This window comes from Pongo pygmaeus, chromosome 4 (assembly GCF_028885625.2).
Source record: "Pongo pygmaeus isolate AG05252 chromosome 4, NHGRI_mPonPyg2-v2.0_pri, whole genome shotgun sequence".
Classification (NCBI taxonomy): Eukaryota; Metazoa; Chordata; class Mammalia; order Primates; family Hominidae; genus Pongo; species Pongo pygmaeus.
In genome coordinates this window covers 153,023,975-153,045,970 of record NC_072377.2, presented here as the reverse complement: position 1 = coordinate 153,045,970, position 21,996 = coordinate 153,023,975, and the positions used below count along the sequence as shown (strand labels likewise).

Genomic DNA, 21,996 nt, shown 5'->3' with positions numbered 1-21,996 from the left:
GTAATGGAACACCTGTGTTCTCATCTGGAACCTTGGATGATTATTTCCATTGTCAGCTCACACCCAGAGCCCCCTCCAAATGTCCTTGCTTTTACATTTGTGTTCATGTTTGTCTTTCAACCAGCACAGGATTTTCACACAATAGTGAAGACATTTATAAATCAGGGGTTTCTAGACTTTGCATGTTTGTTTTCGTACTAAAATAGAATAATTGTGAGCTCTATATTTTGAAGAGAGAAAAAGAAAGGATACGATTTTCTTTGATGTTTTTCTTTGTGTTCTGTGGTAATACAGGATTGTTCCTCTCCATCTGTCTTTGGAGGAGAAGATTTCATTTTTGTTTTTGTTATTTTGTGTAAAGCAGAGACATAGACTAAATAAGGAAATAGTGTTAGGCTATAAGAGACAGCCAATATTAACACAAATGTCTGTATTTTAGAAGCTGCTTTACTTTTTGAAACTAGAAAAATCTGAAACTCTTTCATTCCAGCTCCAGAGAGAGCCATCCTGATAGAACCTACTGACCAGGGGGACACAAAAGAAAAGAGGAGGGAGATGAAAGAAGATGAGGGTCTCTATTGCCAGCAGAACTGGACTGTGTGTTTAACTGGAAAGCTGATGGAGAATGTAGTTATGCACAGCTCTCTGGACCCTTCTAGTGAAATAAAGAACTAGTTAAATAAGGCAAGACAGAAGAATGAGGCTTCCATCTAGAGGTAGTAACGGGTAATGTTCCAGGGCACAAGGGAGCCAAAGGCAGAGAGCTGCTTCACTTTTTATTCTCTGCAGTCTTCATACATAATAATGATCTCATTCCTCTGTATTAGTCAAGATCTTCCCATTATAAGTGACGAATTATAACAAGATTAAACCAAAAAGTAAATGAATTTATTGACTGATTGATATGGTTTGGATTTGTGTCCCTGACCAAATCTCATGTAGAATTGTAATCCCCAGTGTTGGAGGTGGGTCCTGGTGAGAGGTGATGGGATCATTGTGGGCGGTTTCTCACGGTGTAATGCAATCCACCTTGGTGCTGTCGTCGCGATGGTGAGTCCTCATGAGATCTGGTTGTTTCAAGGTGTGTGGCACCTCACCTCTCTCTCTCTCTTGCTCCTGCTCCCACCACGTGAGGCACCTCTCTCCCCCTTTGCCTTCTGCCATGATTGGAAGCTTCCTGATGCCTCCCCAGAAGCAGAAGCCCCTATGCTTCCTGCATAGCCTGCAGAACCATGAGCCAATTAAACTTCTTTTCTTTATAAATCATGCAGTCTCAGGTATTGTTTTATAGCAGTGAAAGAACGGAGTAATACAATGATATAATTGGAATAGGATGAGATGGAGTGAGCATTAGGTATGCTGGAACTAGGGGACCAAATGATATCAACTCACTCTCTCCTACTCAAAAACATACCTACTCCCCAAAAATGCTTGGCTCTTCTTCTTCCTTTTATTAACATGTGGCCACTATTCTATCCTAATGAATATGGGCTTTACCCAGGAAATGAGTTGAAAGGCCACAGCTATGTGTATATGTGTATGTGTGTTGAGGGAGGGGGGAGGGGTTGGAGGTCTTAGTTTACCTTTTCTGCTCCAATACCTATCCACTGATGACTTCTAAACTTTTTGTCAGCCCCATCCTAATTCTGATTCCCAGATCTAGATATTTAGAGGGCAATTTGGCCTAAATTTCTAATAAGTCATTCAACTATAAAGCAGTCAAAATAGAAGGTGCTATTCTTCTTATGTTTTATCCTTAGTTATTTGTGTTTCTCTTCCATGTTGATGGTGACACTATCTTTAAATTCCCCTTGGATCTTCATCAGAGATCAGAATTTATAAGTTGATTGATACATATTCATTAAATAAATATATGTTGAACATGCAAAGTGGAGATGCATCATGTGTAACATAATTTTGTTGTGAGGATTAAATGAAATAACATATGAAAAACATTCAGTAAAGTGCTTGACATGCATAATTTCACAACCAATGAATGAAGAGGATACAAAAGATATTTTTAAGCTTGTGTCTTTTATCCTATAGTTTCTCAAGTGAATTCATAACATGGAAGAATATGATATTTTTCACACGCAGGGAAAGTCACCTTACCACCAAAACATCCTTTAGTACACTTCAGGTTGTGCCTTGAAGTGTTTGTTTGCATTTGTTAATATAAATGAGAGAAGAAAACTTCTCCCGCCTCAGGTAAGCCCGTAAATGCAGATGTCTCTACTGCATCTCAGGGCATTGTTAGATACATATTTCACTTTAGCCTGGAATCCATTTGAAATGAGTTGAGTGTATGAAAAGAATGGCCATATATGTATATATCTATATCTATCTATCTATATATATAGATATAGATATAGATATATATGGTTATATGTATGGAAATAAACCAATTATTAATAATGTAAAATGTAGTGAGTGATATTACACACTCATCTCTATAAAAGGCATTTTCCCAAACCTGCTCTTTTTAGTGTTTGCAGGAATCCCATACATTAGGTGTAAAAAGTGGCATTAAAGGTAGAGAAGGGGCTACTCAAGAATGGAAGTCACATATGTGGCAGGAGGAAGTGAACCTAAGCCTCAGTTCTGCATGTCCATCCCTCAGCTCACTGCACCTCAATGCCACACTTAGCCCTGAGAAAACCTCCTCTGCCCACGGACACTCACTGGGGTAGCATCCTTTACAGTTTTCAAGAACAGGCATTATTTTCTGTTAGGGGGAGAGCATTTCCTTCATAAGTAAAATTTATCCACCAGTACTGATCCTAGAGGTGTTGAGTGCCTTGAAAGCTCTCTGTGTCATGAACTCTTAGACTAGAGATGAATCTTAAATTAGAATGGCACAAATGTGTATCACAAACATGTAAACACACTCAAGCATACCATGGCTGACATTTAAAATGTCTGGACTAAGAAAATGTGAGGTCAAAGGTTTGGATGAATAAACTACATGGACATAGAAGCCTCCTAGGACAATGACATGAATGTTGTCAAGAAAGGCTGTGTTTGTTAGAGGCCAAAAGGCCTGAATAACTTATGGGGGTATGACCAGTATCTAGACAGCAGAGATGAAGCATCATTAGCGATTCACCTGGCATGTGCCTTAACATTGCTTTTCCAGCAGGGCACACAAATGATGGCCTGAAAACTGCCTCAGAAAATCAAGATGATTCCAGTCTGTTCTCCACAACTCTGGAGGAGAATGGGCATCCCCTACTCTCACTATTCCAAAGTCAAGAGTGTCCTTGGGGGAAACACCCGAGTCAGCAGGGGCAAGGAGGCGCAAGTAGCATTTGGTAAACAACACAAAACATCTGTAGAACACAGTGGAAATATTCATGAGGGAAGAGAGCCATGGAAAGAAGGACTGGGGAGAAGAAGCACAAAATTGTAAGAGAATGTAATATGATTAAGAAAAGGCTGCTTGCCAAAACTCTGCACAGGCAGCAGTCAAGCTGGTCTTCTAGTCTCCTTGGACAAAAAAGGCTCTGTTGTCCTGATTATGAGCTCTCTAATTGAGTATACAGATTTTGAACCTTTCTTTTTGCAGGAAGATGACTTTCTGTAACCATGCAACATATATTCAACTTGTAAATAGTTAACTTTTTAAAAAATTTGGATGCTCTTTATTTCTTTATCTTGTCTGATTGCTCTAGCTAGGACTTTCAGCACTATGTCCAATAACAGTGGTGAAAATGGGCATCCTTGTCTTGTTCCAGACTTAGAGGAAAGGCTTTTAGTTTTTCCTTGTTCAGTATGATACTAGCGGTGGGTCTCTCATATATGACTTTTATTATGTTGAAGTTAGATGTTAACATTTTATGTATATTAAAAAATGTCTGGGCTTGGATGCCTATACTGCCTTTGTAACCAGGGAAAAGGCTCAGGTTTCCAATACAAATAGGCTTTAGGAAAGGATCTTTGCAAAAGTGAAAAATCTAGGGAGTCTGTTTTCCTTTGGTACATTGTTCTTTAATTTATCATTTGGCTTATCTCAGAGAACAGAAAACATGATGCCAACCATGTAAGAGAAGAGGAAATGTATTATTACCTATAAAAGAAAAGTCAAAGAGTGGATCTAATTTAGGCATGGCATGGCTGGAGACAGAAAATCGATGCCATCAGAATATATTTTCCCTGTATCTCTTGTTTCTGTTTGCTCTGCTCTTTAACTTCATTCTTAAAGGGGCTCCCATTTGTTCTTACAAGATTGCTGCCTGTGGCTCTGAGGAAACACATTACAGGAAAAAAGAGTGACAATCTTTCTCTTAGGATTTCTAGGTAAGGACCAGAATATCAATGGATCTGTTTTAATCATGTGCTGTTGCCTGCACTAATGTTGTAACCAAGGGACTTCCATTTGTAGATGTGCATAGGCCCAGATTATGTGTTCCACCCCAGATCATGATGAAGTTAACACAAATGAAGACACAACCTTGAGGGTTCGGGTAATCACAAAAAGATAATTGAATTTTAGTTTCTAGAATATGGATGACTGGATATAGAGACATCAGCAAAAGATGTCTACTCTATTTGACTTTTTTACTTGTTAGTTCCCATACTAGCTACTAACAACACTCATTGTCATTGCTAGACTATTTCTACTATCTGATGTAAACCTATAGTGGATTTTCAAATCCCAATCTTGCTAACAAATGGAGGAGCCATAGTGTATTTCATCAGGATATTCAATATATATAAGGCTAGATACCAGTAAAGTGGATGACTTACTCTTTTGTATAAACAAAACAGTAAGTGGAACCAAGAAAAATTTAAAGCCACTGTGGCCAGAGACACTGATAGTGAATGTGACCCAAAATTATAGTTAATTGGTGGCAAAATTGAGGGCAAAATTCATATCTCCTTATTTCCATACCAGTGTCCTTTCTTTCTTTGAGTAGGAATCATCCAGTAGCCTAATACTCCTCCTCTCTCCATGATATTTTACTTCTCCAACCACAGAAAGTATAACATCCATTTGCGAATGGTGAAAAATAGCACTAGACCTGGGTAACTCAGTGATTCCTTCCTTTGGACTCTGTCTTTTGTAGGAAGGATATTTTCTCTTTTTCTCCATGTCTTTTAATTATATTAGTGGGGTAGGGTTTAATTCTGCAGATAGGCCTGCAATTGGTGGTAAGTATAATTTTAGGTAGTGTTAAGCCCAACTGGTGAAGAGAATTTAAACTACCCAAAATGGGAGTAAGATGACTTAAAACAATCAATACACAGAAATGAATATCAGCTCTTTTGTTGTTTATTTGTAGTAAATGTGATATTTGGTTCTTGTCAGTTTGATTCCTTCGTTTTTGTCTCCCATTTTGTTTGACATTTAAGTACAGCATAGGGATGTTAATTTACATCCTCACACTCCAAAAGAAATACTATTCTGAATTAAGTAGAAAAAGAATAAGCAAGTGTAGGTACTCCAGTACCCATTAATCACATTTTCCATATTTTTCAAATTTTATACGATAATGAAATTCCCTAAAGAGAAGAGAAAAAAAGACGATTAGTATCATAAGGAAAGTGAACATTGGTATTGAATGTACTTTTCCTTATCTTCTAAAAGAGGCCCTGAAAAGGGAGCTGCTTTTAAATTCCTTTTACATCCTTCTTTTTTTTTTCATTTTTGTTTGTTACCACTATAGTTTTTACATTCTTTCTCCAAGTCTTGATTATTCAAAAGGTGTCTTATGACATTGTTTATGTAGAGTTTTTCATCCCCTAACCCATTCCCATCTCAATACCTTTCCATTCAACATAGAAATACCAGATTTTTTTTACCAAGAGGTAAAAGATGACCACGGCAATAATGCTATGCATAATTCACGCAATTCACTCTGTGCTCAAATTTTTCACTGTTTTCACACTGTCCATTGATTGTAGTCTATTCCCCTTACTTGGGTATTTGTGTTTCACAAAAGACTAGCCTCTGCGTTATTGTCCATCTTTACATATTACTGTTCTCTAAATACATAATATTCCTTTCAGCATCATATTTGTATTACATCTCTAAAGACACTGCACACTTATTTGATTCCAAGTGTTTTCCCAAACAGTTGGCACTGTGTAGATTGAACAATCCATTTTCTTTTTTGTGTTCCATTTCTTTAAAACTCCTTTAGCCCTCTCGTTCTTCAAGAGACTTCCCACGCCAACCCCTATAATCAGGTTCACCTTTGATATATATCGAATGCACTCATTTGGTTCAGGAATTGCAAACATAAATGCTTGGAGCCTAGTGGGTAATATAAATAAGTGATGTGAGCCACTTCCATCACAAAAGAGAGAGGAAGAACTATGGTTGTTTGGAACACATGATCTCCATTTGAACAGGGAGCTACAATGAGGCAGCTGTTGCTTATTTATTGCCTGAGAAATCCTTGCTTAGTATCACTAAGCAAGTTTGAAATCTGTATTTGTGGGTAAATTCTATCAATGATTTCAAAATATATTAAAACATCATTTTTGTCCAACAAAACCAAGGTTGCTTTGTATTTTCATCAACTTTGTATGCATATGTTCTTTTTGCCAAATAAGACCACAAGCTTTTTAAGAGTATGGACTGTTTCATGTAATGTTCTCTTTTCTTAGCATATATTACCAGAGTGCTAGACTGAGTAGGCTTGAGGGATTCATTAAGGAGAGTGAATATGACTCTATAAATTCTAGCCAAGTTTGGATTCATCATTATTTTTCAAAGATTTTACATTGTTCACAAGTGGCAGATATCTCTGAGAGCAGTGAGTCCAATTTGCCAGGGCTTTTTCCTCAAAACATTGCCAAGAGCAGAGACCAAGGAATTACCCTTCTCCTCCCATTGTTCAAAAGTGCATTAGGACTATTCTTCTTGCCCCAAGATATAGAAATGGCATGAAAATTAAGTTTATACATTCAGGTCATATGGAGAATTAAGCAAATATGCATGTCACTGCACCATTCCTGCCATTGGAATTAATTTTCTGTGTTCCAGAATAAGATATGTTTGATATGAACTGTGCTCCTATTGGCTACAATGTTACTGAACGGTTTTTAACTATTTTAACCAGCCGGGCTCTTCATTTATTCTTAGAATGAGAAATAAAAACTAGAGAGTTCACAGTACATCTCTCAGAGTAGAGAGGTACAAGGTAGAAAGGAAGGAAAGAAGGAAAGAGGGAGAGAGGGAGGAAGGAAGGAAGGAAGGAATTACTACACCAGGAATTATTACCAGCTTCTGGAGGATGACCTAGAAGCCCAAGGAAGGAAGGAAGAAGGTAGGAAGGAAAAATGGAAGGAAGGAAGGAAGGAAGGGAAGGGAAGGGAAGGAGGGAGGGAGGAAGGAAATGGAGGGAGGAAGGAAGGAAGGAAGAAAGGAAAGGGAGGGAGGTAGGAAAGAAGGAAGGAAGGATGGAAAGAAGGAAGGAATTGATGAAGGAAGAGAGGAAGGAAGAAAGGAAGGAAAGGGAGGGAGGGAGGGAGGAAGGAAGGAAAGAAGGGATTGTTTTTTTAACCTCTTCCCCATTTTTGCCAAGGAGATCTGAGGCCTGATCTTTGAGCTGCTAACACTGTTCTGTGAGGTTACAGCCTCCTCACATTTCCTAGATGAGCCTGAAAGGAATCTCAGAATGATCTTTGTGGGAAGTTGTGAAGTAATAGTCCAGCAGATCAAGGCCCACATTGTGTGTCTGTCTGAATCTATGTGATTTTCCAAAGGCCAGGGCATTATGAGCAAGACTCTCTTACACTGCTCTTTTTAGTAGTGTGTGTACAGACACCACAGAGTATAACAGAAATATTACATGGAAGAGCTACAAAGACATTTCCAAGTCTCTTTTCTGACTATCACATTTCTAAGAAATCAACAGTAACAGCATTAGGAAGAAAGGATAATGTAACTTAATTATTCTATATAGTGTGGTATCTCATTCATCTTTTAATGAGAACAGTAGAGCCAACAGTAGAGACCTGGTTAACTTACATTTTTGCATTTACATTCTTTTTCTTTAAAGGACATTTCAATTATCCTCTGAAATGGAATAATCCTCATGGAAGGGCAGCATGACACTAGAAGCTCATGAGGATTATTTTCAAAGAAAGCTGTGCAGAAGAGTTGGCTCAGCAGGCTTGGCATGCTCAAACCAGCTCCTAGGAGATAACCTATGAGCCCTTGGAATAGTCTGTACAATAGGGTATGTTTGTATATCTAGGACCTGGGTCTGCCAAAGAGTTTATGCTAGCCATGAAATTTATAATGAGCACCTGTTGTTGTTTACCTAGGGTCCTGGAGCACTCCATATCAGTTTGATCTCTGGCTGGGGAGGAGCTGGAGATTAAGTATTTAAGATCAGCCATGTAGGTATTCTGTGCCTACCTGACTGACCCCATTAAAAAGTCTGAACACCAAGTCTTGGGTGAGCTTCCCTGGTAAGCAATACTTCATGTGTGTTGTCCTGGTAGCAGGGAGAATTAAGTATCGCTTCTATGAGTCCACTGGGAGAAGACAGCTGGAAACTTGTGCCTGCTCTCTCGGGGACTCCACCTCATGCATCTTTGGTCTTTGCTGATTTTAATTTGTATCCTTTCATTATAATAAACAGTTACCATGAATATAACAGCTTTTCTGAGTTTTATGAGTCCTCCTGAATCCTCAAGCCTGAAGATAGTCTTGGGGAACCCCAACAGAGGAGATCTCACAGGTCATGAAGAAGTTAACTGACAAGACACAGGGCTGATTTGTGAAGACAATTTTGAATGGAGCTAAATATACATTGTAAGGAATATTATTAATTCTTTAGTCTAAATTTCCTACTGAATTTATTTGAAAGGCAAAAACAATATGAAAAGTTGACTATCAATTTTTATGCATGTAAGACCACAAAACCCCTTTGCTACTCGTGTGTGTATCTATACCTGCATCTATGTTTATCCTTTTGTCTGTGTCTATAGCTGCATCTGCATCTTTTTCTACGCCTCTTAATAACTACCAAACACTGATAGATGCTAGTCATAGGTTTGTCAATGTGACATATAAAAAAATGTTGAGTGTTTTTTTTAAATAACTAGATTTCCATTTATTGCTTGAATATAATCTACAGATTACCTACAAATATAATCTCTGTACAGTTCTCCCAGAACATTACGTAAGCCTTTTTTCTTTTTTAAATGATTCAACTTTGAATACTAATTAAATTCTAGGAGACTTTCTTTCTTCACTCTGTCTGTAGTCTGTCCCCAGTTTTTGTAAATAATGAGGCTATTTTTTTAAAAAAAGTATGCATCAGTAAAACCCAATTCCTTGACTATGTTTCTTTGAAATTTCTGTGAAGAAGTAGAGGGAAAAAATAATGGTATTTTATTCTGAACTTACCTCTGTTCAATACAAAAGAAACACTCATTCTGGAAAGTGTGGCCATTTGAGGCACAAACAGGTGCTGTCACATTGGGGCAGTTTGCATCGTAATCAAGGTCCAGTGGGATATACATTTTACATCGGGGCTGCAAATACATGATACCATAAAGTAACAAATAATAGACTCTCTCCCATCTATTTCTTCCTGTCACTTCTGCCCCACTTAAAAATAATATTAAATCATACCAGTCAATTGATCTTATCAAGGATTCACTGTTCTGTGGCCTTCTATCAGGCCAGTTTCTTTTTCTGATTGTAGTGTCCCCACCCATCCTATCATCTCTTCAAGTCATAACCATTTTATTATCCCTGTTTAACCTTGAATGCAAAGTTTTCACTTAGCCTTCATGTTTCAGTTCCAGTAGGACGTTTATGAGTGGAGATACTTATGTGTTTGTGAACTTCTAGACGACAGACCTCAAGTGTCATTGGTCAGAATAAGGATTTTGTATTAAAACTTATTAAAACTGCAGGCAAGATAGCTGAATAGGAACAGCTCTGGTCTGCAGCTCCCAATGAGACCAATGCAGAAGGTGGGTGATTTCTGCATTTCCAACTGAGGTACCTGACTCATCTCACTGGAACTGGTTAGACAGTGGGTACAGCCCACGGAGGGCAAACAGAAGCAGAGTGGGGCGCCACCTCACCCAGGAAGTGCAGTGGGTCAGGGAACTCCCTCCCCAGCCAAGGGAAGCCATGAGAGACTGTGCTGTGAAGGACAGAGCTATCCAGCCCAGATACTATGCTTTTCCCACAGTCTTTGCAATCTGCAGAGCAGGAGATTCCCTCAGGTCCCTACACCACCAGGGCCCTGGGTTTCAAGCACAAAACTGGGTGCCCGTTTGGGCAGACACTGAGCTAACTGCAGGAGTTTTTTTCATACCCCAGGGGTGCCTGGAATGCCAGCGAGACAGAACTGTTCACTCCCCTGGAAAGGGGGCTGAAGCCAGGCAGCCAAGTGGTCTTGCTCAGCAGGTCCCATCCCCACGGAGCCCAGCAAGCTAAGATCCACTGGCTTGAAATTCTTGCTGCCAGCACAGCAGTCGGAAGTCGACCTGGGACACTCAAGCTTGGTGGGGGGAGGGGTGTCCACCATTACTGAGGTTTGAGTAGGCGGTTTTCCCCACAGTGTAAACAAAGCCACTGGGAAGTTCCCACTGGGTGGAGCCCACTGCAGCTCAGCAAAGCCGCTGTAGCCTGACTGCCTCTCTAGATTTCTCCTCTCTGGGCAGGGCATCACTGACAAAAAGGCAGCAGCCCTAGTCAGGGGCTTATAGATAAAACTCCCATCTCCCTAGGATAGAGCACTTGGGGGAAGGGGCAGCTGTGGGTGCGTCTTCAGCGGACTTAAACGTTCCTGCCTGCTGGCTCTAAAAAGAGCAGTGGATCTTCCAGCACAGTGCTTGAGCTCAGCTAAGGGATAGACTGCCTCCTCAAGTGGGTCCCTGACCCCCGTGCCTCCTGAGAGGGAGACGACTCCCAGCAGGGGTCTACAGACACCTCAAAGAGGAGAGCTCTGGCTGGCATCTGGCAGGTGCCGCTCTGGGACAAAGTTTCCAGAGGAAGGAGTAGGCAGCAATCTTTGCTGTTCTGCAGCCTCTACTGGTGATAACCAGACAGGGGCTGGATTGGACCTCCAGAAAACTCCAGCCGACCTGCAGAAGAGGGGCCTGACTGTTAGAAGGCAAACTAACAAATGAAAGCAATAGTGTCACATCAACAGAAAGGATGACCATGCAAAAACTCGATCTGAAGGTCTCTAAAATCAAAGACCAAAGGTAGATAAATCCACGAAGATGAGGAAAAATCAGCCCCAAAAGGCTTAAAATTTCAAAGCTCAGAAAGCCTCTTCTCCTCCAAAGGATCACAACTCCTTGGCAGCAAGGAAACAAAACTGGATGGAGAATGAGTTTGACAAATTGACAGAAATAGGCTTCAGAAGGTGGGTAATAACAAACTCCTCTGAGCCAAAGGAGCATGTTCTAACCCAATGCAGGAAAGCTAAGAACCTTGATAAAAGGTTACAGGAACTGCTAAGTAGAATAACCAGTTTAGAGAAGAACATAAATGACTTGATGAAGATGAAAAACACAGCATGAGAACTTCATGAAGCATACACAAGTATCAACAGCCAAATCAATCAAGCAAAAGAAAAGATATCAGAGATTGAAGATCAACTTAATGAAATAAAGTGTGAAGACAAGATTAGAGAAAAAAGGATGAAAAGGAAGGAACAAAGCCTCCAAGAAATATGGGACTATGTGAAAAGACCAAACCTACGTTTGATTGGTATACCTGAAAGTGATGGGGAGAATGGAAACAAGTTGGAAAACACCCTTCAGGATATTATCCAGGAGAACTTCCCCAACCTAGCAAGACAGGCCAACATTCAAATTTGGGATAAACAGAGAACACCACAAAGATACTCCTGAAGGAGGGCAATCCCAAGAGACATAATTGTCAGATTCACCAAGGTTGAAATGAAGGAAAAAATGTTAAGGGCAGCCGGAGAGAAAGGTCGGTTTACCCACAAAAAGAAGCCCATCAAACTAACAGTGGATCTCTCTGCAGAAACCCTACAAGCCAGAAGAGAGTGGGGGCCAATGTTCAACATTCTTAAAGAAAAGAATTTTCAATACAGAATTTCATATCCAACCAAACTAAGCTTCATAAGGGAAGGAGAAATAAAATCTTTCACAGACAAGCAAATGCTGAGGGATTTTGTCACCACCAGGCCTGCCTTACAAGAGCTCCTGAGGGAAGCACTAAACATGGGAAGGAAAATCCAGTATCAGCCACTGCAAAAACATACCAAAATGTAAAGACCATCAACACTATGAAGAAACTGCATCAACTAATGGGCAAAATAGGCAGCTAGCATAATAATGACAGGATCAAATTTACATATAACAATATTAACCTTAAATGTAAATGGGCTAAATGCCCCAATTAAAAGACACAAACTGGAAAACTGGATAGAGTCAAGACCCATCAGTGTGCTGTATCCAGGAGACCCATCTCACGTGCAAAGACACACATAGACTCAAAATAAAGGGATGGAGGAAGATTTACCAAGCAAATGGAAAGAAAAAAGAAAAAAAAAAAGCAGGGGTTGCAATTCTAGTCTCTGATGAAACAGACTTTAAACCAACAAAGATCACAAGAGACAAAGAAGGCCATTACATAATGGTAAAGGGATCAATACAACAAGAAGAGCTAACTATCCTAAATATATATGCACCCAATACAGGAGCACCCAGATTCATAAAGCAAGTTTTTAGAGACCTACAAGGAGACTTACACTCCCACACAATAATAGTGGAAGACTTTAACACCCCACTGTCAGATAGATTGATGAGACAGAAAGTTAACAAGGGTATTTAGGACTTGAACTCAGCTCTGGACCAAGTGGACCTAATAGACATCTACAGAACTTTCCACCCCAAATCAACAAAATATACATTCTTCTCAGCACCACATTGCACTTATTCTAAAATTGAACACATTATTGGAAGTAAAACACTCCTCAGCAAATGCAAAAGAATGGAAATCATAACAAACAGTCTCTCAGACCACAGTGCAATCAAAGTACAACTCAGGATTAAGAAACTCACTCAAAACTGCACAACTACGTGGAAACAGAACAACCTTCTCCTGAATGGCTACTGGGTAAATAACAAAATTAAGGCAAAAATAAAGATATTCTTTGAAACTGATGAGAACAAAGACACAACATAACAGAATCTCTGAGACACAGCTAAAGCAGTATTCAGAGGGAAATTTATAGCACTAAATGCCCACAGGAGAAAGTGGGAAAGATCTAAAATCGACATCTTAACATCAAAATTGAAAGAACTAGAGAAGCAAGAGCAAACACATTCAAAAGCTAGCAGAAGGCAAGAAATAACTAAGATCAGAGCAGAACTGAAGGTGATAGAGACTCAAAAACCCCTTCAAAATATCAATGAATCTAGGAGCTGGTTTTTTGAAAAGCTTAACAGAACAGATAGACGGCTAGCCAGACTAAAAAAGAAGAAAAGAGGGAAGAATAAAATAGACACAATAAAAAATGATAAAGGGGATATCACCACCTAATCCCCCAGAAATACAAACTACCATCAGAGAATACTATAAACACCTCTATTCAAATAAACCGGAAAATCTAGAAGAAATGGATAAATTCCTGGACACATACATCCTCCTGAGACTAAACCAGGAAGAAGTCGAATCCCTAAATAGACCAATAACAAGTTCTGAAATACAGGCAGTAATTAATAGCCTACCAACCAAAAAAAGCCCAGGACCAGATGGATTCACAGCTGAATTATACCGGAGGTACAAAGAGGAGCTGGTACCATTCCTTCTGAAACTATTCCAAACAACAGAAAAAGACAGACTCCTCCCTAACTCATTTTATGAGGCCAGCATCATCCTGATACCAAAACCTGGCAGAGACACAAGAAAAGAAAATATCACACCAAGATCCCTGGTGAACATTGATGGGAAAATCCTCAATAAAATACTGGCAAACCGAATCCAGCAGCACATCAAAAAGCTTATCCACCATGATCAAGTTGGCTTCATCCTTGTGATGCAACATTCATTTAACATATGCAAATCAATAAACACAATCCATCACATAAACAGAACCATGACAAAAACCACATGATTATCTCAATAGGTGCAGAAAAGACCTTCAATAAAATTCAACACCCCTTCATGCTAAAAATGCTTAATGAACTAGGTATTGATTGAATGTATCTCAAAATAATAAGAGCTATTTATGACAAACCCACAGCCAATATCATACTGAATGGGCAAAAGCTGGAAGCATTCCCTTTGAAAGCCAGCACAAGGCAAGGATGTCCTCTCTCACCACTCCTATTCAACATAGTATTAGAAGTTCTGACCAGGGCATTCAGGCAAGAGAAAGAAATAAAGGGTATTCAAATAGGAAAAGAGGAAGTCAAATTATCTCTGTTTGCAGATGACGTGATCATATATTTAGAAAACTCCATCATCTCAGCCCAAAAATTCCTTAAGCTGATAAGCAACTTCAGCAAAGTCTCAGGATACAAAATCAATGTGCAAAAGTCACAAGTATTCCTATACACCAATAATAGACAAACAGGGAGCCAAATCATGAGTGAACTCCCATTCACAATTGCTACAAAGAGAATAAAATACCTAGGAATCCAACTTACAAGGGATGTGAAGGACCTCTTAAAGGAGAACTACAAACCACTGCTCAAGGAAATAAGAGAGGATACAAACAAATCGAAAAACATCCCATGCTCATGGATAGGAAGAATCAATATTGTGAAAATGGCGATACTGCCCAAAGTAATTTATAGATTCAATGCTATTCCCATCAAGCTACCATTGACTTTCTTCACATAATTAGAAAAAACTACTTTAAATTTCATATGGAACCAAAAAAGAGCCCATACAGCCAAGACAATTTTAAGCAAAAAGAACAAAGCTAGAGGCATCACGCTACCTGACTTCAAATTATACTACAAGGCAACAGTAACCAAAACAGCTATATAGACCAATGGAACAGAACAGAGGCCTCAGAAATAACACCACACATCCACAACCATCTGATCTTTGACAAACCTGACAAAAATAAGCAATGGGGAAAGGATTCCCTATTTAATAAATGGTGTTGGGAAAACTGGCTAGCCATATGCCAAAAACTGAAACTGGACCCCTTCCTTACAACTCACACAAAAATTAACTCAAGATGGATTAACCATTTAAATGCAAGACCTAAAACCATAAAATCCCTAGAAGAAAACCTAAGCAATACCATTTAGGACACAGGCATGGACAAATACTTTATGACTAAAAAACACCAAAAGCAATTGGCAACAGAAGCAAAAATTGACAAATGGGATCTGATTAAACTAAAGAGCTTCTGCACAGCAAAATAAACTATCATCAGAGTGAACAGGCAACCTACAGAATGGGAGAGAATTTTTGCAATCTATCCATCTGACAAAGGGCTAATATCCAGAATCTACAGGGAGTTTAAACAAATTTATAAGAAAAAAACAACCTCATCAAAAAGTGGGTGAAGGATATGAACAGATATTTTTCAAAAGAAGACATTTATGCAGCCGACAAACATATGAAAAAACACTCATCATCACTGGTCATCAGAGAAATGCAAATCAAAACCACAATGAGATACCATCTCACACCAGTTAGAATGGCGATCATTAAAAAGTCAGGAAACAGGCCGGGCGCAGTGGCTCACGCCTGTAATCCCAGCACTTTGGGAGGCCGAGGCGGGCAGATCACGAGGTCAGGAGATTGAGACCATCCTAGCTAACAACGTGAAACCCTGTCTCTACTAAAAAATACAAAAAATTAGCCGGGCTTGGTGGCGGGCGCCTGTAGTCCCAGCTACTCGGGAGGCTGAGGCAGGAGAATGGCGTGAACCCGGGAGGCGGAGCTTGCAGTGAGCCAAGATCACGCCATTGCACTCCAGCCTGGGCGAAAGAGCAAGACTCTGTCAAAAAAAAAAAAAGAAAAAAAGTCAGGAAACAACAGATGCTGGAGAGGATGTGGAGAAATAGGAATGCTTTTTCACTGTTGGTGGGAGAGTAAATTAGTTCAACCATTGTGGAGGACAATGTGGCGAGTCCTCAAGGATCTAGAACTACAAATACCATTTGACACAGCAATCTCTTTACTGGGTATATACCCAAAGGATTATAAATCATTCCATTATAAAAACACATGCACACATATGTTTATTGTAGCACTATTCACAATAGCAAAGACTTGGAACCAACCCAAATGCTCATCGATGATAGACTGGATAAAAAAATGTGGCACATATATACCATGGAATACTATGCAGCCATGAAAAAGAATGAGTTCATGTCCTTTGCAGGGACATGTATGAAGCTGGAAACCATCATTCTCAGCAAATTAACACAGGAACAGAAAACCAAACACCACATGTTCTCACTCATAAGTGGGAGGTGAACAATGAGAACACATGAACACAGGGAGGGGAGCATTACACACTGGGCCCTGTTGGGGGAGTGGGACAAGAGGAGGAATAGCATTAGGAGAAATACCTAATGTAGATGACGGGTTGATGGGTGCAGCAAACCACCATGGCACATGTATACCTATGTAGCAAACCTGTATGTTCTGCACATGTATCCCAGAACTTATTAAAACTGAGAATAAACCCTGGATTTACCATGGTTTAGCTTTGTGACTTTGAACACATGGCAGGTATTATTTTACTTAATGATCAGAGATATATTTACTCAATATTTTATTTGACTATAAAGATACTTATTTTACTAAAATATTATATTTTAAAGCTTGTGCTACATGGGAGACAATCTAAATATGGAGAGGTCTATGTGCAAGGTCACATAGAATCCTTCCATTCTGCTTTACCTCCATGAAGATTTATTTATTTATTTATAGACAGGGTTTCACTCTGTTGCCCAGGCTGGAGTGCAGTAGTGCCATTATGGCTCACTGCAGTTTCCAACTCCTGGCCTCAAGTGACCCTCCCAACTCAACCTCCCATGTAGCTGGCTACAACCTTGCCCCACCACACCTGGCTAATTTTTGTATTTTTTTAGACACAGGATCTTCCTATGTTGCTCAGGCCGACCTTGAACTCCTGGGCTCAGGTGATCCTCCTGCCTCAGCTTCCCTAAGTTCTGGAATTACAGGCATGAGCCACTGTGCCTGACTTTCCATAAAGTTTTAGATCTCTCATGTCAGGAGAGTGATTAGACTAGAATTACAACCTAGAACGGAGAAATTTAAATTTACCTTAGGCCACCTAGTGAAGTCACGTTTATTGAAAATTCCTGCTAATAAAGAACAAACACAGTAAGTTAAAGGAAATAGTTCTCCATGGGATATAATATCACCTACTGAAGTCACTGATTGAATAATGTAAACTAATTTAATTACTCATTTACAAAAATGTATACAAAAGAATTTTAATAGCAGTAGAATTTGCAGTAACATTCCTTTTTAAATTACTTTATCCATTTATTCTTTTTCACAGTATTGATTTTATTTATAAATTTGCTGTATCAGTGAGGAAAGAGTGAAAACTGTTTGAGGTTGTATATATAACTTAAAATAATTTTATTTATTTATTTTCACTTTTGTTGGCTTTAGCTTCCTCTTCACTGCAATTGGGGTAATTACAGGCACTTTTAAAATTTTAAAAAGTAAATATGATATAGTAAGTAATGTATCAGGCCAGTTCCTACCAAGATGCTGAATTAAAGTGGGCACAGTGATGGTAAGAAAACTGAGGGAGTTCCCTGGCTTTCAGGATACTGACTTTATGGGTTGGTTGTATGAGGGGTGCTGGTGTTGCCTGGGACAGAGGGTGACTAGCTGCCTGTGGGAAAATGAAATAAGAAAGTACTTATTGTATTCTGCTCTTACTTATCTGTCACTGTTAAGTGATATTTAAAATATCATAGACTATTCTGACTTTCTAAAAGTTAGAATTTTCAAAAGTTAAAAGAAAAATTCTGCACGATATTTAGAAATCTTCCCACAAAGAAAAGACTACTAACCTTTCGAGGAATAGGTCTTGCTGATTACATGTACACTCTTTCAGAGAACAAAAAAGATAGAATGCTTTTATCTACTTCTGAAAGGTCAGAATATTTTTATGACAAAAGAATCTGGATATAGTTATAAGAAAAGAAAAATATAGGTCTTCATCTAGTAAAAATGAAACAAAATTACATGTATATACTTCACATCATACATAAGAATTAACTCCAAACAAATCAGGATCTAAACATAAAAAAATAAAACTATACGATAATTAAAATGACATAATTCCTTTTTCATCATAAAGATTCATTAATCTAAATACAATAACAGAAAACACAGACGCATTTTTTTTTTACTTAAAAATAAAAACAACTTCCTGGCAAAAAATAAACATACACAATCTAAAAAGATTTTTGATAAAGGGCTAATATGCCTAATTTATAAAGAACTCATTAAAATTGAGGGAAGAAAAAAATAAGAAACCTAATTGAAGAGCAGACAATATACATGCAAATATAATTTACGCAAGCATACATACTCAAAAAGATACAGAAATGACCCTTAAATCTCTAAAGGAAATTCAGCCTTACTCATGCTAAGAAAAATGCTAATTAAAACTGTATGGAAATACCGTTTATCACGTATCAGATTAGCTGTTGAGAAAGAGGTTCCTGGTGGGAATCCAAATTGGAAGAATGTTTATGAAGTAAAATTTGGCAATATTGAACAAAACTATATCTGCATTTACAGAATTCTTATTCCATGCTTTTGCAAAATGTAAGCCTACAAATTAGAGTTCAATGTATAAATGACTTTTTTGTCTTTAGAATAAGAATATATAGTTCAACTAATAGATTCAAAGATAAGTTGGGTTAGTTCCATTCCTCCCATTTTGGTGTAAACATATTTTTCTTTTAAAATATGGTTTAGTTAATTTGTTAAAGACAGACCTGAAGGTTCTGTACTTGTGATTTCTTGTGTGGATCCTGAGAACAGGAAGTATTGACATCCTAAAGGTCTGACATTTTCATAACAGATTGGCATAAAGATAAACAAATAGATCAGTGAAAAGGATAGAGTCCAGAAATATAGGCATCTAAGAAGTTCAAAAATATACACTTCTATGGACAAGTGCTCTTTGGCAAAGGGGAAAGAACAATTTAGTGGAAAAAGAATCATCCTTTCCACAAACCATACTAAAACAATTGGACTTCTGGAAGGAAAACAAAAGAAGAATCTCAATTTATATATTGCACCATCATCTGCAACATTTTTTATTATCTAATATTTTTTAAATTTTAGTTTTCTAATGAAAAGTTATTAGTTCATGCAGTAAATTTGGAGATTATCTGGCATTATCTTCTAGTATAGAAAATTCACACACATTGTAGCACAGCAACTCTACTCTTAGATATATACCTAAGAGAAACTCTTGTTCATGTGCACCAAAAATCATGTATAAGAATATTTCTGCCAGCTCTGCTCTTAACATCATAAATTTGTAAGCAAACCAAATGTCCATCAACAAAAGAGTAATGAAATTAGGGTATAGTCGCACATTGGGATATTATTCATTGATGTGATATTATTCATCAGTGAAACTAAATGAACAACTGCACACATGAATATTTATAAATTTAAACAATATGTAGGAAAAAGCAAATTTCAAAAGATGAAAATATTCTCTTCATATAATATTGAATTACAAAGTCCTAATAATAGGCCAGGCATGGTGGCTCACGCCTGTAATTCCAGCACTTTGGGAGGCCGAGGCAGGCGGATCACGAGGTCAGGAGATGGAGACCATCCTGGCTAACACGGTGAAACCTCGTCTCTACTAAAAATACAAAAAATTAGCCAGGCGTGGTGGCGGGCACCTGTAGTCCCAGCTACTCGGGAGGCTGAAGCAGGAGAACGGTGTGAATCCAGGAGGCGGAGCTTGCAGTGCACTCCAGCCTGTGCGACAGAGTGAGACTCCATCTCCAAAAAAACAAAACAAAAAGTCCTCTATGACAAGTTATATAAAAGTTAAATAAATGTTACATAAATGTTAAAATAATTATAAAAATATATTTTCCATGATGTGTATAAATAAAAGACTATATTAAAAATAAGAGCATGAGAAGAATGGACACAAGATTTAGAATGACTGAAACTGAAGTAAGAATTTTGGGAAAAAATAAATTTAAAAAAAAGATGTGGAATTGTGTTTTTCTTGGATGAAGATAGACAAGAGAATTGGTTGATTGAACACTACATTATCGGATTTGAACTTTTGTCAGTAGTCTAGATTTTTGCAGGAATGATATATTCATGGTGCTTTTTGATTGAACCCAGTGAAATTTATTGAATCAAGTATTGTGATTAATCCAATTCTATCCAACTGAGGCATATTTAAAATAATAAAGTATATTACGGAGAACCTACACATAGCAGGCAATCAATTGATAATAGCTACATTTTTAAACATTCATTTAGTGAGCATTTACTTTGTACCATGTATTTAAGGATGATCTGGAAATGCAAACATGAGGTTATAGTGTCTGCTTTACTAATCTGTAATTTATTCACAGGTGTACTATTTTCTTATTGCTGTTGTAATGAATTGTCACAAACTTAGTGACTTAAAACAACACAAATTTATTATCTTACAATTCTGGAGGTGAGAAGTCCTAAAGTCAAGATGTCAGCAGTGATGCATTCCTCCTGGAGTTTCTAAGGAAGAATTAATTTCCTTACCTTTTCCAGCTTCTACAGGCTGTCTGAGTTCCTCGGCCCATGGCCCTTTTACTGCACCATTCTAACTTCTGCTTCCATTGTCACATCTTCTCTGACTTGGGCCCTCCTGCCTCCCTCTGATAAGAATCCTTGTGATTATATTGTTCCACCTGAATAGTCCAGTAAAATTTTTCAATCTTAGGATCCTTAACTAAATTACATCTGCAAAGTCTCCTGTGCCATGCAAGGCAACATACACAGGTTCCAGTGATTAGGACTTGGAGGTTTTGCGGAGGCATTATTCCATCTATAATTAGCAGGTAACATAGGTTTTGTTTTTATACATTCATGATTTTTACTACTGAACTCTAAAGACGCATGTCAACCCAACATCAATCACAGAAATAGCTTTTTTCATTGGCTTATTTTTCATTATCATATTTATCATATCATTTATCATATTTGAACTCCATAAGAAAATGCATCATTTTTTCTAGGAAAAAAATAATAATTATACTGTATATTGCTTACAATAAAAAAATCACAATTTTCTCTGCTCTAGAGGATTTCTTTTGAATTGACAGAATAGACACGAGGTTGTGACTCCACCATGTAGAAAACAAGTCTGGTTTTTCTATTTAAGAATATACATTTTAATTATACCCAGTTTGGACTACACTGGCTTACATTTCAGCAAAATATTTCCCATAAAAGTAAAAAATTACTCATTTTCTTTCCTATAACTTTAAGAAAATCAGAGTTTATCTCCCAAAACCTCTCAGGTTACTCACCTGAGAAAGCCACATGTGTCAAAGTAGAGCATACCAGGAAAAATATAATCTTGTGGGGAAAGGCAGCCATTTGATCTCATATAAGACTTTTCTTTGATAAGGCCTGTGAACATGCCCAAGATTGCTTGTTTTTAGTTTCCCACACAGCTAGCTTTTCCAATGTGAGAGAACACAATACCCTAAGGTGATACCATTCCTGTACACTTGCCCTGGTGATTCTTATACTGACCTGGTCTCCAGGAACTCAGGCCTGAGAGAGCCCTTTTGCTTTCAAGAGGAAGATGAAAAGCATAAAAAAATGACTTTTTTTTTTTTTTTTCTGCCTAAAACTAGCTGACAATCACAGTTCTGGCCTGGAAGAAAAATTAGGCCCAAGATTCATCAGGGCTGACTCAAAGTCTATTACGTATACATAGGTTCACCCTACAATTATCTAATTATCTCGCGGTTAATTACCTAAGCTGCTGCCTTCTTGTTAGTGAACACAGACATGTAAAGAATTCATAAGAA

The 21,996-nt window shown here is 38.2% G+C and overlaps 1 protein-coding gene across 3 annotated transcripts; it reads right to left on the bottom strand.

The window, feature by feature from the left end:
- Nucleotides 1–5,256: 5,256 nt before the first annotated feature.
- SPINK13 (serine peptidase inhibitor Kazal type 13) lies at nucleotides 5,257–21,571 on the bottom strand. Of its 3 annotated transcripts, XM_063665257.1 has the most exons (6): nucleotides 21,487–21,571; nucleotides 20,630–20,692; nucleotides 17,992–18,028; nucleotides 17,225–17,262; nucleotides 9,368–9,495; nucleotides 5,257–5,502 (listed from the first exon to the last, which is right to left on the bottom strand). In XM_063665257.1, the coding sequence occupies exons 1-6, from the start codon at nucleotides 21,499–21,501 to the stop codon at nucleotides 5,454–5,456; spliced, it is 330 nt and encodes a 109-aa protein (XP_063521327.1). In that variant the 5' UTR covers nucleotides 21,502–21,571; the 3' UTR covers nucleotides 5,257–5,453. The 3 variants fall into 3 exon arrangements, with proteins under 3 accessions (XP_063521327.1, XP_063521328.1, XP_054343907.1); XM_063665258.1 differs by lacking the exons at nucleotides 17,992–18,028; nucleotides 20,630–20,692 and having other exon boundaries at nucleotides 17,225–17,265; nucleotides 21,487–21,556; XM_054487932.2 differs by lacking the exons at nucleotides 17,992–18,028; nucleotides 20,630–20,692 and having other exon boundaries at nucleotides 21,487–21,556.
- Between the last annotated feature and the right edge of the window lie 425 nt (nucleotides 21,572–21,996).